General features: G+C 44.3%; 1 protein-coding gene across 10 annotated transcripts in view; it reads left to right on the top strand.

Annotated features, from left to right (window-relative positions):
- The window catches only part of LOC143276119 (uncharacterized), a 355,742-nt gene that overhangs the window by 321,033 nt on the left and 19,709 nt on the right, over nt 1-15,000 (top strand). For all 10 annotated transcript variants that reach the window (XM_076580521.1, XM_076580519.1, XM_076580518.1 and 7 more), the window contains 4 exons: nt 5,511-5,732; nt 6,493-6,594; nt 12,320-12,418; nt 13,550-13,635. In XM_076580521.1, coding sequence (XP_076436636.1) covers nt 5,511-5,732; nt 6,493-6,594; nt 12,320-12,418; nt 13,550-13,635 — 509 coding nt within the window. The remainder of the gene's footprint in view (nt 1-5,510; nt 5,733-6,492; nt 6,595-12,319; nt 12,419-13,549; nt 13,636-15,000) is intronic.

The raw sequence follows: 15,000 nt of genomic DNA, 5'->3' as shown, positions 1-15,000 counted from the left end.
GTATGTTGACACCTGCTTCCTCCTCTGTCCTGTCCCGCCCTGTCCTGGCCTGTCACGTCTTGGGAGATGACCTCTCTCTCCTCTCTCTCTCTCTGTCTGGGAGGCTGGCCCCGGAATGACACTGAAGGTCATTTGTAAAACTTTATTTTTAGGGGAAAGAGAAGAATGATGGGAGTGTGGAGGTACGCCCCGGCCCCCGTCCCATGACCCCCACCTCCCCGCCCCCTCCAACCACAAAAAATATTTTGTCGACGGCGTACGAGGGAAAGAAACCAGAAGCAAGGTTGCTGTCATGAGTAGTTGGGGGTGGGTGGGGGAGGATGTGTTTTGCTGACTGTTGGGGAAGAGCGAGCGTTCCTCCCGAATGGGGTTTTCTTTTCGTTCACAGACTTTTTGTCGTTCATCTGTCAGCACGTTTTCAGACCGGTGGAGTTTGAACGAGCGTCGGTGTGTGCTTTGTTGTTTTGTCACCGAAAGGAGATTGTGACCGGAGTTTTGTTTTGTTTTTGTTGTTTTTTTGTTTTGTTTTTTACTCTCCAGTGTCATCATCATCATCATCATCAGATCGTGTCTGCTGAAAGTTCATGTTGTCACCGTGCTTGAACAGTTGATTCAATTATCAGAGTGTTGGGGGGGAGGTGGGGGGGTGGGGGGGGCCCACCCCTTCTCCCCCTCTCTCTCTCACACACACACACACACACACACACACGCACACACACACACACACACACACACACACACACACACACACACACACACACACTTGCTGACCTCCACCCACCACAAAATCCAGATAGAAAAATCCTCTCCTCTCCGAAAGGGCCAGTACGTGTTGCAAAATATTAATGACAGAAAAAAAAACATCCACTTAGAAAAACGAAAGAAAAAATAAGTAGCAATGGTGATGGTGACATATTGAAAGCCGGTGTGTGGTACTCTGTGGGTCCTTGGCTCATCCCGTTGATGTAGTCATTAACGCCATCAAAGCAGGGACAGCCAATTATCTGTCACCACGTTGCACGTGCTGCCAGCTCCCAGTCATCGGAGTGGGTCACTTTAGGGGTGCCATGCCCACCGGGTGGCTTTTCACTTTCCTGCCTGCATGTGTCAGACGCACTTGGAACTCGGTTCTCTTGTTTTGCTGGTGAGTTTGGAGTTCTTTTCTGTAAACCGCCCCTACACTGGAGTGTGACTGATATCATCAAGATTGCTCTGTTTTTGTTACAGTTTTGGTTTTGTTCTATTGTTATTGTTGTTTTTGTTGCAGTTTGTGTGTGTGTGTGTGTGTGTGTGTTTTGTGCTACAAAACGGCCAGTGGTGGTTTTTGGGGAAGTGAAAACGTTTCGCTTGACGTTAGGGGAAGGAAGAAAATGTCATAAAAGATAACGTTGTTCTAAGTTACTGTGAATGCGACCCCGTTGTTTAGGAGTTAATGTTGCTGACGGTGTGTTTGTGTGATAAAACAACGACGTTTGTGTCTCAGTTACTGTCGTGATGTGAACAGTGGGTAAAGAAATGGCTTGATTGAGATTATCTAGCTTGTCCATAATTTTGGATGAGTGTCTTTGGGTTGGGGGGTGGGGTCACTTTTATGATGATAACCGGCCTTGGTTCATTTTAACTACTATATATTGTATTGCTTCGGGGTCAGCATTTGAATTGTCCTTTTGTTTTCAGGAACGACACGACATTTCCCTATCTGTATATAGTTCACTGACAGTTTATTTTCTTTGTCAGACTCGCACACACACACACACACACACACACACACACACACACACACACACACACACATGTATTGTACATGATCCATTTTCGTACTTTGGGAGCTCACCTCCCACCCCCAATACAACCCCTCACTCCCCCCCTCCTCCCCTCCCCTACCCCCCCTCACTCTCCCCCAGGCGGACAGATACTGAAGATACAGTGTGAAGCCAGGGAAGGAAGATAGCCATCTGCGTCATGATCACCTGTGATGTGGGTCTGGAGTTTAGTTGTGAAGCATTCCACCAGTTCACTCGTGCGAGGCGAACGAAGATAAAGAGGGGAGGGTTTTGGGGGGTGTTTTTTTTTGTTTTGTTTTGTTTTTTTTCCCCTGGGGGTCAATTTGAACTGTGATCCTTCATGTGTGCAACCCCTCAGTCCCGTAATGTGGTGTGGTGTTGATGTGACGACCTTGAACGGTGGGGGTTATAATTAGTTGCCTGCCCTGCACACACATCTGAGTGTACGTTTTGGTTGTGACGCTTTACCTCCCTTTAACGCTCTCTCCCTCTCTCTCTCTCTCTCTCTCTCTCTCTCTTCTCCTAACCCCACCCTACCCCTCTTAACCTGAATATCTCTTAGTACGGTTTTCCTTCATCTCCCCACTCCCCTCCTCTCCCCCACACGTACCATCTTACACTATGATTTTCTTCTCCGGTCAATGAGAAAAAAGGGGGGTGGAGAGAGAGAGAGAAATACAGATCCCCAAGGCCTACCCCTGCCTCCCCGCCCCCCAATTCCACCTTCCCCCCCTCCCCCCTCCTCCCCTCCAGTGTCAGAAAGAAGGGCGGTCGGCGCTTTGTCCTAAGGCGACATTCCTGTGTTAATTGGTTCACTGTCTTCCTGCTCTCTGCCCCACCCCCCAACTCCCCACCCCCTTCCTCTCCCTCCTCCCTCTCCTCTCTCTCTCCCTGACCGGTTCAGTTGGCCCACTGACAATCGTACAGACACACGTCGGATGAGCTCAATACGGAAGCCCGCTACCGTCACGACTAGTACTGTGACGACTTGAGCTGTCATAGTTCATAGTTCTGTCTGTATGAACCAGTGGCTGAGGGGACACAGTGTGTGTGTGTGGACCAAGCTGCATGTGTTGGGACTGCTTGTGGAGTCACTTGCGGCTTTGTTGTTGGTCTGATGTCGATCGTCGACTCTTTGAAGGGATCTGAGGGTATGTGGCTCTGTGTGTGTGTGAGAGAGAGAGAGTGTGTGTGTATGTGTGTGTGTGTGTGGTTGTGTGTGTTTTCATGCACACTTATATGTGTGCATGTGAGCACACACACATTGTCTTTTGGGTGCAAAAAGAACTGCTTTGGGGATAGAACATGTATGCAGCAAGTAAACCTGATGCAGGCTGTTATCGTGTGTGTGTGTGTGTGTGTGTGTGTGTGCATGGGGTTGTGTGCTTTATCAGAAGTTGCAACATCTGCTTTCTGCTATAGGTTACAGGCAATTATGTGTTTCCTGTTCCATGAACCATACCTTCAGTTTTATCTGTTTGTTCTTGTTGTTGTTGTTTTTATCTTCCATTAATTTAGTTTTTTATGATGCGAAGATGGGGATGAAGACAACTTGACAGACTAAATTGGTTTGTTGATTGCTCAGAGAAGTTACTCATTTTGAGGATGATGAGGATGTGCAACAGTTGCATCCCGGGATGATGCTTGATTGTGTAGCTTCAGTGTGACTGCTTCCTGTGTTTTTTTGTGTCAACTACTGAACTAGTCAAGTCTCTGTTATATGTAATACTTCCTACTTTGACTTTCTGTGCTTTGACACCCCTTGTCTCTCTCCCCCTCTCTCTCTTTCTCTCTGTCTCTCTCCACCCTCTCTCCCTGTCTCTGTCGCTGTATGTCTGTCTTCCTCTCTCTTCTCTCTCTATCAATATTTTGCTCTTGCTCTCCTGTGCTCACTCTGTGTGTGTGTGTGTGTGTGTGTGTCTTTAACCATAGTTTTTGATGATTTTGTTTTTTTTATTTTAGGGCTGGGTTGTTTACTCGATCCATTATCTCAGTACATAGACTTTATTCATATTCAAATTCAGATTTGTTTTTTTTAATCTCTGTCTCTCTTGCTTACAGTTCTAGTCGCTTACTCTCCCTCCTCCCCTTCTCTCCCTCTTCATCTCTCTCTCTCTCTCTCTCTCTCTCTCTCTCTCTCTTTCCAGCTCAGTCTCCCTTCTCTACCCCCCTCTCGCTCTCCCTCTGTTTCTGTCTCTCCTGCTCACTCTCCCTCCTCCCCCCCCACTCTCTCTTTCTTCCTCTGCCTCTGATCTCTCTTTCCTTCTCACTCTCTCTCCCTCTGCCTCTTTCTTTCCTGCTCATTCTCTTTCCCTCTCGATCTCTCTCTCTCTCTCCCTCCCTCTGTCTCTCTCCTCTCTCCCTCTCTGTCTCTCTCCCTTCCTCTCTCTGTCTTCCTCCTCCCTCTCTCTGTCTTTCTCCTCTCTCTCCATTTCTCTGTCTCTCTGTCCCCTTTTTGTTCTCCCTTCTCTATCTCACTCTCTCTCTCTCCCTCTCTCTGTCTCTTGCCTGTTCTCCCTCCTTTCTCTCTGTCTCTCCTCTCTCTCCTCTCTATCTCCTCTCTCTCTCGCTCTCTCTCTCTCTGTCTCTCTGTCTTCCCTGCTTGTTCTCTCTCCCTCTCTCTGTCTCTCTCCTCTCTCCCTCTCCAGTACGTCTCCTCTTGCCTCCCAGCCAGCCCCCCACACATGTCTCATGCAGCTGGATGTGAGACCCCCCCCCAAAAAAAAAACAAAAAAAACCCAAAACAAACAAAAAAGTCATTGAGAATAGAAATGCTCCATTGTACACATTTCAATGCATACCATACCTACAGTACTGTACATGGCTCCCAGTATGTTTTCGCACCATCCTTTGACCACTACATGATGACTCAGAGTCATAGCATACCTGATCATCACATCATTATCACATCTCCATTCAGCCAGGGACAGTTCAGAGGAGAGTTGTTCATTTTGTGCTGGGCAGGTCTATGGTGGTGGGTGGGTGCTGTTGTGGAGCTTGCTTGTGGAAACCACCACAGTTTGTGTTTGTTTTTTTCAAATGCACTGACGTTCTTCAGGGGGTTTTTTGTTTTTGGTTTTTTGTTTTTTTGTTGTTGTTTTTTTTGGGGGGGGTTGTTTGTTTGTTTTGTTTTGGTTTTTTGGGTTTGTTTTTGTTTTGGTTTTTTTCAACATTTTTGTTTCTATTGGCTTGTGATCCACTGTTAACCCAAGATGATGCTTTCACCAGTGCAGCTGGAAATAGCTCTTGGATGATTTTTACTTGTGACTTTTTTCCCCCTTTTTTTTTTTTTTTTTTTTTTCTTTTTTTTTTAATTATTTTTTTTATTACTGCCTCTGTCTGTCTGTATGTATGTCAGTCTGACTCTCGCTCTCTCTCTCTCTTGTTTGTTCTTGCTCCCTCCCTTCAGGTTTCTTCCCCAGGCACACCTTTTTTTTCCTTTTTGGTTATGTCTTTTGACAACATCATGCTTCTTATGAAGTTGTATCATATTCAGACTAAGCTGTTAAGAACACTTAAACATTATGGATATTACTGCAGACATACAGTGATACACATGCACACTTGCTTTTATACACAGATACAATCACACACACACACACACACACACACACACACACACTCACACACATGATTTCAAAACAGCTTCCAGATTCTAACCAACAATAAAAAGAACCAAAACAACACAAACTCACCACCACCTTTTTTTCTTTCTCCTGTCCACAGGTCCCTGATCAGCTCCAGGATTCGAACCTCGCGATCCCATGAGTCTCTGCTGTCGAACCCCAGCGCGATGCAGGCGGTGGATATAACGGGTCGGGACACGGAGGTGAAGGCGGTGCACCACAGCATTCTGAGACAGGACCACTGCTTCCACGTCAACACCTCGCAGGGCTGCAAGTACATCTCCTGCCGTACTGCTGAGGAGAGGGACCAGTGGCTGGCCAGGTGGGGTGCTGTAGGGGAAGAGAGAGAGAGAGAGAACACTGACACACTGAAACATTTAATGTCATTAGCTGTAGAGCTCTAGTTACATACGGGGTACAAATGGGAACAAAAATGGCAGAGCGAGAGAGAACACTGAAATATGTAATGTCATTACCTGTAGAGCTCTTGTGACGTAGGGTGTACAAATCAGAACAAAATGGCAGAGAGAGAGAGAGAGAGAACACTGAAATCTTGAATTAGCTGTAGAGCTCTTGTGATGCAGGGTGTACAAATCAGAACAAAAATGGCAGAGAGAGAGAACACTGAAATGTGTAATGTCGTTAGCTGTAGAGCTCAAGTGACATGGGTGGTACAAATCAGAACAAAAATGACAGAGAAAGAGAGAGAGACAGAGAGAGAACACTGAAATGTTGAATGTCATCAGCTGTGGAGCTCTAGTTACATAGGGGGTACAAATCGGAACAAAAATGGCAGACAGAGAAAAAGAAAAACTGGACACACGTTTAATGTCATTAGCTGTTGATCTCTAGTGACGTAGGGGGTACAAATCAGAACAGAAATGGTAAAAGAAAAGAAAAACAAGATTTGGAGTAAAATAAACAAATAAGAGATATATACGACGCTTTGGCACTTTCTGTCATTAGCTTAAAAAGTCCATTTGACAGGAGAGAGAGAGGCGTTGATAGATGTTATGTGTAGCCTGACAGTGCATGTTTCAGAATGATGATAAATAAGTACCGTGTCATTTCGTGCCCTGCAGTTTACGGCGCACTAGACGCCCCAACCAGGACCATGTACGTCGGTCAGACAGTTCTCTCAAGTTGTGGATTGTGGAGGCCAAGAATGTGCAGCCAAAGAAGCGGTGAGTGGTGCCGTGTCATGTCATGTCATGTGGAGTAGTTTGGTGTGGTGTGGAGTAGTATGATGTGGTGCAGAGTAGTGTGGTGTGGAGTAACGTGGTGTGGTGTGGAGTTGTGCTGTGTGGCTACCAGAGTCCCTAAAGTTCCATGCTGGCGGTTGTTTCTTTACTACTTTCTTTCTCTCACTGCTTTCTGTTTCTCTCTCTCTCTCCCTCTGTCTCTCTCTGCATCCTCCAATCTCTCTCTCTCTGTCTCTTTCTATCTCTTTATGTTCAACCAAAAAATCGGTGAGTGTGGTACAGTTATCTGAGCCCCTCTGTGCAGTTCTGTTTTGTTGTGTTTTTACATCTCTCTCACTGCAATTTTTTTGTTTTTTGTTTTTTGGGGGTTTTTTTTTGTTTTGTTTTGTTTGTTTTTTTAAGTCTCTAGCTTTATACTTCCCCAGGTCTTTCACTGAGTCTCTGTGTATGTGTGTTACCCCCTCCCTCTCTCTGTCTCTCTGTGTCAGTCTGTCTGTCTCTCGCACCTTCTCTCTCTCTCTCTCTTTCTCCCTCCCTCCCTTTCTCTCCAACATTTTTTTTTTTACATCTGAGCTGGTTCACCCCTCCTTCTCCCCCTTTGTTCCTTCCTCTTTCCTCTCTCTTTCTCTCATTCTTTTCCTGTCCATCTCCCTTTATCTCTCTATCTCTCCCCCCCCCCCCTCCCCTGTATCTCCATTTGTTTATACTTGCATTCTCTCAGACACCAAACATTTTTTCTTGTTGTGCACACTCCTACCTACCCTTCCTGCACCCATGCCTTCTGTCCCACTTCAGACATGCACTGAGATCCCACAGGCATTCCTCAGGGGGTTTTGTTATTGTCTCTCTCTCTCTCTCTCTCTCTCTCTCTCTCTCTCTCTTTGGGTTTTTGTTTGTTTTTTGTTTGTTTGTTTTTTTCATTAGATCCACAGAGGTGTCAGACTAATGCAGCGCACCTGTGTGTCTCTTTCTCTTACAAACTCTTTGTCTCTATCTCTGTCTCTGCCTCCCTCTCTCTGTTTCATTCTCTCTCTCTGTTTCGTTCTCTCTCCCTGGTTTTGTTCTCTCTCTCTCTGTCTCTCTCTGTTGTCTCTAACTCTCCACCCCGCTCTCTCTCTCTCCATCTCCCCCCACCCAACACCCCTGAGCATCTTCCCCTATCCAGAAGATGATTTTTTTATCTCCCCCTTCCATCCTGGTTGCACACGCACAGGTGTTGCTGTATTTTCTGTGTCACTATCATGAGAAAATCTGTTCTGATACTCAGCCACATTTTTCCCACTATGTATTTGTAACCCTAAGATTTGGGACATTTTGTTTTCTATATTAATGTATTAATGGTGATGGAGGTAACGATGATGCTCCGAAGGGCTTCAGTTTAGGTTTGTGACTACTTGACAAGGCTGTACTCTCACAATATATGGTGGCATCAGCCAGGCCAGGAGATATAGACACTTGCAGTGTTGGTCAGGAACATTGGAGCAGCGTTCTCACTGAGGCAAGATGGATGACCCTCAGCTGTGTGGTCACAGTCTTCCCATTTGAGCCAGTGGCACACTCTGGGTAAGAGCTGGACACCGACAGAAAAAAATCCACTTCTGCTGGGGTTTGAACCTCCTCCCAGCTACCAGTCTACAACGCTAATCACTTCACCAGAGCAACTGGTCCTTTTTTTTCTTTTTCTTTCTTGCGTTTTAACTCTCCGTTCGAAGACCAAAAAAAGATGATGGTGTTTCACCACTGCTCGTATCATAAACTTTTACAAGCGGAAGGGTCCTACACTAAAGAAGCACATGAAAATAAAGAATACTGCATTTCTATCATCACATGGCTGGGCCATTCAGACACCCATTGGACATCAGATGGGGTCACTGTGGGAGGTGAGGGTGGGGGAGAGAAATATGAAAGACTGATCATCTTGAGTGACTTAATTACGCTTCTTTTTTTCTTCATGCCTTTGGAGGTTTGACTGTTGTAGTTGCTGGCTGGGGCATTTCTATGTTATACAGATTATACCGGCACACATTAAAGAATCCACAGCAGCAACAGAGTTGTAATTGTCCCTGGCAAAATTCTGTTGAAAAATCCACAGAAAAAAACAACACATATATGCACATGCAGACAGAATGAAAGAATTGAAAAAGAAAAGAGTGGATGTCATCAGGTAATGATTGGTATACCATTCTAAATTCCATGCAGAGAAATCTGCTGTGACTTAAAGTATGATGCAGTACAATACAATACAAGACAGTACAATACAACACAATGCAGTACAGTACAATACATTGCAATGCAGTGCCATTTGACTGTACAATACAGTATAAAGGGTAAAGTATGTGGGGATGTGTGTCTACGTCTGTGTGTTATACTTGGTCTTTTACTAGAAGACGATCTTTGTGCACCATGTTTTCATCTCATGTCTGGATGTGGGATTGCATAACATAGTATGCCCCTATCTGGTCAGACTTGTGTTAGTCATTGAAGGCCAAACAGGTATCTGTGTCAGCTGTTGATAAAAGTCATTGAGATATCAGTTGTCCAAACAACCAGGCCAGGTGTCACTGGGCACTGGCTCACATGTGGTGGGTGCAGGACATTAAAAGAAGGGAAAAATCACCAGGCGGATTTTTAGAAATGAGAAAAAGAAAAGAAAGTTACTGCAACATCTTTTCTCCGATCATATGGCATTCACATAGATACCGTCTTTCGTCCAACGGCCCCGTCTTTCCTTCCTTCCTCTCTCTTACCTCTTTCCCTTCCTGTTCCCTCTCTCTCCCTCCCTCTCTCTCCCTCTCTCTCTTCATCCCTCTCTGTATATCTCTGTTCTGTGTCTTTCTCTATCAGCCCCTCTCTCTCCTGTCATTTCTTTCTCATTTATCCCTCCCCCCTCTCTCTCTCTCACTCCTTCCTTCCTTACCTCCCTCTCCCTCCCCCTCCACCTTTTTCTCCCTCTCCCTCTCTCCCTCTCTCCCTCCCTGTGAAGGCTGTTAGAAATTACTGTCAGTTTATGAGTGGGCTTTGAAGTGAGGAACAAATTAGGAAGGAAGGGAAGTGGCCAGGAACTGAGGGCTGTTCCCTGCACACTTCCTCCTCTGGCGGCTGTTATGATGGGAGTGGATGGAGCCTCATAATGTTCTGTCCAAACCGCTTGTGTGTGTGTGTGTGTGTGTGTCTGCAAGCACTCTTCTTTCTGTTTGTTTCTTTATGGCACCACTACAGCCCCACCAGACATGGCTCAAGCACCAGTTCAAACGTCACCCCCCCCCCCCCCCACCCCCCCAACCCTCCAAACTCCCACCTCCCAGGTTTTAAGCTGGTGATTAGGGGTTTGGCAGAAAACCCCCAAAGCACTAAGTCCAGCACAGTGTGGGGCCAATTTTCCTGCATTTTCCTGGATTCTGGTGAAGGCTCAACAGGTGAAGAAGACACAAGTCAAACAGAGTTGTTGTTAAATGTCTAGTGTGTGAATACAAATTTACTGGGTTTTTTTTACTATTTTATTGTTGTTTATTGATCACTTCCGCTGTGTCTTTTTGCTTCAGTATCCACATCCCACTATTCTTGCACTCTGTGCTCTTCCAGTGAAAAGTTCTAAAAACTTCCCAAAGCTTCTGATGAAGACTGCTGGGGAATGTGGCTTTCAGTTTCACTGCCCCCAAAATGTGGACCTCTCTGCCATCCAGTCAATGCTATACTCAAACTGTGAATAAATATTTCTCAAGACATATTTATTTTCCAAGTATTCCCCAAGCTATGTTCCATGCTCTGAGTGTGTGTGTGTGTGTGGATGGATAGCTGCATAGTTTGATAAGAATGGGTTAAATGAGTGGGGTGTGTACAGGGGATTGAGTTGGACTGCATGTGCACTTATTGTTTAGTTGTTGTTAGTAGTAAGTAGTAGTGTCATTGGTGTTGTGTCGTTGATGATGTTATAATTTGTGGACACCCTGTTCCCATGCCCTGTATGTGTGGCTGAGAAGCAGTGTACGGCAAGGCAGACAGATGGCACAGCAGACCCAGCATGTGGTGGTGTTTGCCTGGCTTCTGTTCCTTGCCCCCTCCACATGGGGCACTGATTAATGGGCCCAGCTGCCCCTGGGACCTGTTTTGAAGTCCAGAAAATGTGGACCATGCCCCACATAAAAGATGCCGGATCAGTTTGAGTGTGTGTGGGAGGTAGGGTGAGAAGTAGAACCTTCAGGATCAACAGAAAGAAGGGGGGTTGTGGGGGAGGAAGAATTAATGGCTACCCTGGAATGATTAGTGCTTTAGTCTGGGTGTTTTTTTTATTTTTGGTATTTTTCCTCTTAGTATTTAAAAATGTGACATGAAAGGCTACAGCATTCAGATTATTAAGATTTATGGGCTTTCGTTGTTGTTTTCTTCTTGGTTTTTTTTTGTTGTTTTTTTTGTGTGTGTGTTTGTTTTCTTCTCTTTTTTTCTTCTTCTTATTAGCAAATGTTGCTAAACCAATGACACGAAACTTCTGTGCATCTATGAACTGCCAAGATGGACGGTGTGAGAACATAGGAGCAATGTCAATGGTTGTTGTTGTTGTTGTTTTTTTGAATCTGGTTTAGTACACACACACACACACACACACACACACACACACACACACACACACACACTCTGTCTCTCTCTCTCTCTCTCTTGGTTGCTTGCTCTCTCTTCAACTCTCTCTCTCTCTCTCTCTCTCTCTAACTGAGCACACACCTGTTTCAACTGAAGACACCACATTGACCACACAGTCGGTCTGACTGGTTGGTTATCTGCAGTCAGTGCAGACCGCTGCTGAGCCATCCAGGCTGCTGGTGTTCCTGACCACCTTCCCTCCCACCTGTGCTTATCTCACCTGTCCTTTACCTTGGGTTGAAGGCATGCTTCCTTCAGGGAAAGATTGGATGTCAGGACTTGGGTGTGTGTGTGAGGGGAGGGGTTTGTTGCTATGTTTATGGAGGGAGGGGTTGGAGGTCTAGCTTACTTGTTACTGCATTGAATAACTGTATTACATTTTTTTGTGAACAACATTCAATTTGTTTGTCCTTTGAGAAAACACTTCAGTGCACAGAGCCACACAAGCCACACCCTTTTTTTCTTTTCTTTTCTTTTTTTGTCTGCAAGTGTATTTGTTTAACTATCAAAGTGGATTTTCCTACAAAATTCAACCACAGACAGCCCTTTTGTCTGAAGACCTCAGTTTATTATCTCAAGACACAGATCACCACTCCAGCTTTGATGGTTGGTGACATGGGGATTGGTGGGGGTGGGGGGTGTTAGTAAACATCCTCTGTATGGAAGCTCTTGGACATTCGCTTCTTACTCGGCTGCATTGCCACTGGGCCGACACTATTGAGTAAGTTCCCGTGTTCAGTACAACGGCAAATAGATTTGAAATGGAATAGTGTGGTTGTCAGTTGTAAATTAGTCTCTGTCTGTCTGTCTGTCTGTCTCTCTCCCCCCTCCCCCTCCTCTCCTATTCTGTCCCCAGCTCTTCACCCCAAACCCTTACTTTGATGTGTAGAATGTGAACTTGGTTCACTGTTATCAAATTCCTTTTTTTGCCTTTTTTTCTTTCTTTTTTTAATATGGTTTGCCCCTATCAGTCAGACTCCTGTTTGCACTTGTCTTGGTTTTACTTTTTATTTGATTTTTTTTTCTTCTTTTTTTCTTTTTTGGTTGTATTTTTATCTTTTACTCTCCACAGGTATTTCTGCCAGATCGTGTTGGACCGTGAGTCTGTGGCCCACACCTCCTGTAAGATGATGTCAGATATGCTGTTCTGGGGAGAGCACTTTGAATTCAAGTAAGTGTTTGGTGCCCCGCTGTTTGTGTGTGTGTGTGTATCTGTGTGTGTCTGTGTATAAATGTGTGTGTTTGGAGTGTGTGTGTGTATGTGTGTGTGTGTTTGTGTGTGCTGCCTCATCTGCCAACATGCATGAAGGTGTGAAATGAGCAGCCGGTTATAATTCTAGCATCTTTGATGGTGTGAAGATAGGGAGACTGAAGGCTTCAGCACAAACAGATGTCTGTGTGTGAGAGAGAGAGAGAGAGAGCAAGAGTCACACACACACACACACACAAAGATGCTGAAACAGTACCAGCACTTCTTATGAAAATATGATGGTACAATTAAGATTTGAAAAATATACAAGGATCATTTCTAATATTTGAATGGTATTGTGCAAGATTTATTTTTTCTGTCTCTCACTTTTTTTCTTCTTTTTTTTAAGAAAACAAAATAGACAAGCATCATTTCTAATGTTTGAATGGGATTGTGCAAGAAAAGAGTTATATTCTCTGTCTCAGTTGTTCAGAAAATGAATGAGCCAGGTGGGAGTTTATTAAAGTGTGATCTCATATATCACATCCACATGTATGCAAGTGTAATACCCAAGTTGTGACAACTACTACCATAAAAAATGATAACTTAATTCTCTCCCCCCCCCCCCCTCTCTCTCTCTCTCTCTCTCCCTCTCTCTCTCTCTCTCTCTGTCTGTCTTTCTCTTCCCTGTCTTTCATTTCCCGCCCTTCTATCTCGGTCTCTCTTCCTCTCTCTCAGTCTCCCCCATCTCTCACTTTATGTGAAATAAGAATGATAAAAACAGAAAACCTAATTTCCTGCAGAGTCAACATACTGGGGTTTTTTTTCCTGTTCATGTTTTCGTTTTGGTCGAGTTGAAAAACGTTACATTTTGTTGTCGTTGTTGTTCAGAGAAAATAAACAGGCTTTTTTCTCCATTATTTTAGAGAAAATAGCTTTTTTCTCCATTATTTTAGAGAAAATAACAGACTTCCCCCCGACTATTTTAAAGAAAATAGTTTTTTCCCCATTATTTCAAAGAAAGTAGCTTTTTTCCCCATTATTTCAGAGAAAATAGCTTTTTTCCCATTATTTCAGAGGAAATAAGATACTTTTTTTCTGTCATGCTTTCAGAGACCTGCCGGCTGTGAAGACCATCACAGTGAACATGTACAGAGAGGCTGACAAGAAGAAAAAGAAAGATCGCAATGTCTTTGTCTGTAAGTGATACTGTAATGTCTTTGTTAGACTGTGTCATCATTGTGAGTAAGACTGTATTGTTGTAATGACATGGCATGTTGTAATGTCTGTCTGTACGTAAGATTGCAGTTCTTTGGAAGTAAGGTCTTTGTGAGTATAACTGCAATAGCTTTGTAAGACCACAGTGTCTTTGTGAGTTTGTAATGTGTTTGCCTGTAAGTAAGACTGCAGTGTCATTGGCTGTAAGTAAGACTGCAGTGTCATTGTCTGCAATGTCATTGGCTGTAAGTAAAACTGCAGTGTCATTGTCTGTAAGTAAGACTGCATTATTCTTTCTTTTTAGTACGACCACAATGTCTTTGTTAGTAAGTGCACAACATCTTTGATTATTGTAAGTAAGACTGCTATATCTTTATTAATAGATACGTCCTTGTAAGTAAGACTACAACATCTTTGAAAGACTGCCACATCTTTGAAAGTAACATCGCAGTGCCTTCGCAAGTAAGAACGCAACGTCTTTCTAAGTAAGACTTCAGTGTCTTTATGAGTTGGACTGCACATTTGCGTGTCAAGGTCTTTTAATGTAAGTTAGACTGTAACATCTTTGTAATTAAGACCACAACATCTTTAAACAATTATTGTCTTTTTTAGTGGTGTAAAAAAGAAAAAAAAACACAAAAAAAGCTAAACATTTGAACAAAGGAATGCAAAGTTGAGTATCGTTTTTTTTCCTTAAGAACCACTTTTCCACATTCAGCCCCCACCTTCTTCATCTTCTTTTCTTTTTTTTTCTTTCCATTTTTAGGGGGTGGGGGGGAAGGTGATGATGGATTGTCTGTCACTTGGTGTGGTGGATGTTAACATTGGGACGAAGCCCATTGGCAGTAATGTGCGAGACCTTAGACAAATGTTAGGTGTGACTGGTCCTGTCTCCTGACAGCCTTTGATGACCCCCCACCTCTGTCCTGCCTGCCTCCTGCTGGTGGTGTGGCACACTAAAGTCAACAGGGAGGTGTGGGGTGTGGGTGTGGGGGGGGGTCCTGGGGGGGTCTGTGTCAACTCCTAGAACACAGCCACCACGCTTTGGGACTGATGCCTAATGGAAGACGATGGTCATTGAGTTTGGAGAGAGGTTCAGAGAGGAAGATGACTGACTCCCCCCTAACAAAGGCTTGCTCGAACTGTTGACACAGGGTGGTAACTGGAAAAGAAAAGAAATCATTTATGTTTTTTGGGGAAAAAAAACACAGGAAAAAAGAAAAGCTCTTCAAAAATCAAATGAATAAAAAGACAAAGGAAAAATGTATTTCTGCCCTGGATTCAGAGGTAGTTCTGTTTGTTGAGATGTCATTTGGTATGTTTTTTAAAGACGGATCACAGGGGGG

This window comes from Babylonia areolata, chromosome 31, assembly GCF_041734735.1.
Source record: "Babylonia areolata isolate BAREFJ2019XMU chromosome 31, ASM4173473v1, whole genome shotgun sequence".
NCBI classification, from domain to species: domain Eukaryota; kingdom Metazoa; phylum Mollusca; class Gastropoda; order Neogastropoda; family Buccinidae; genus Babylonia; species Babylonia areolata.
This window is presented reverse-complemented; position numbering and strand designations above follow the sequence as displayed.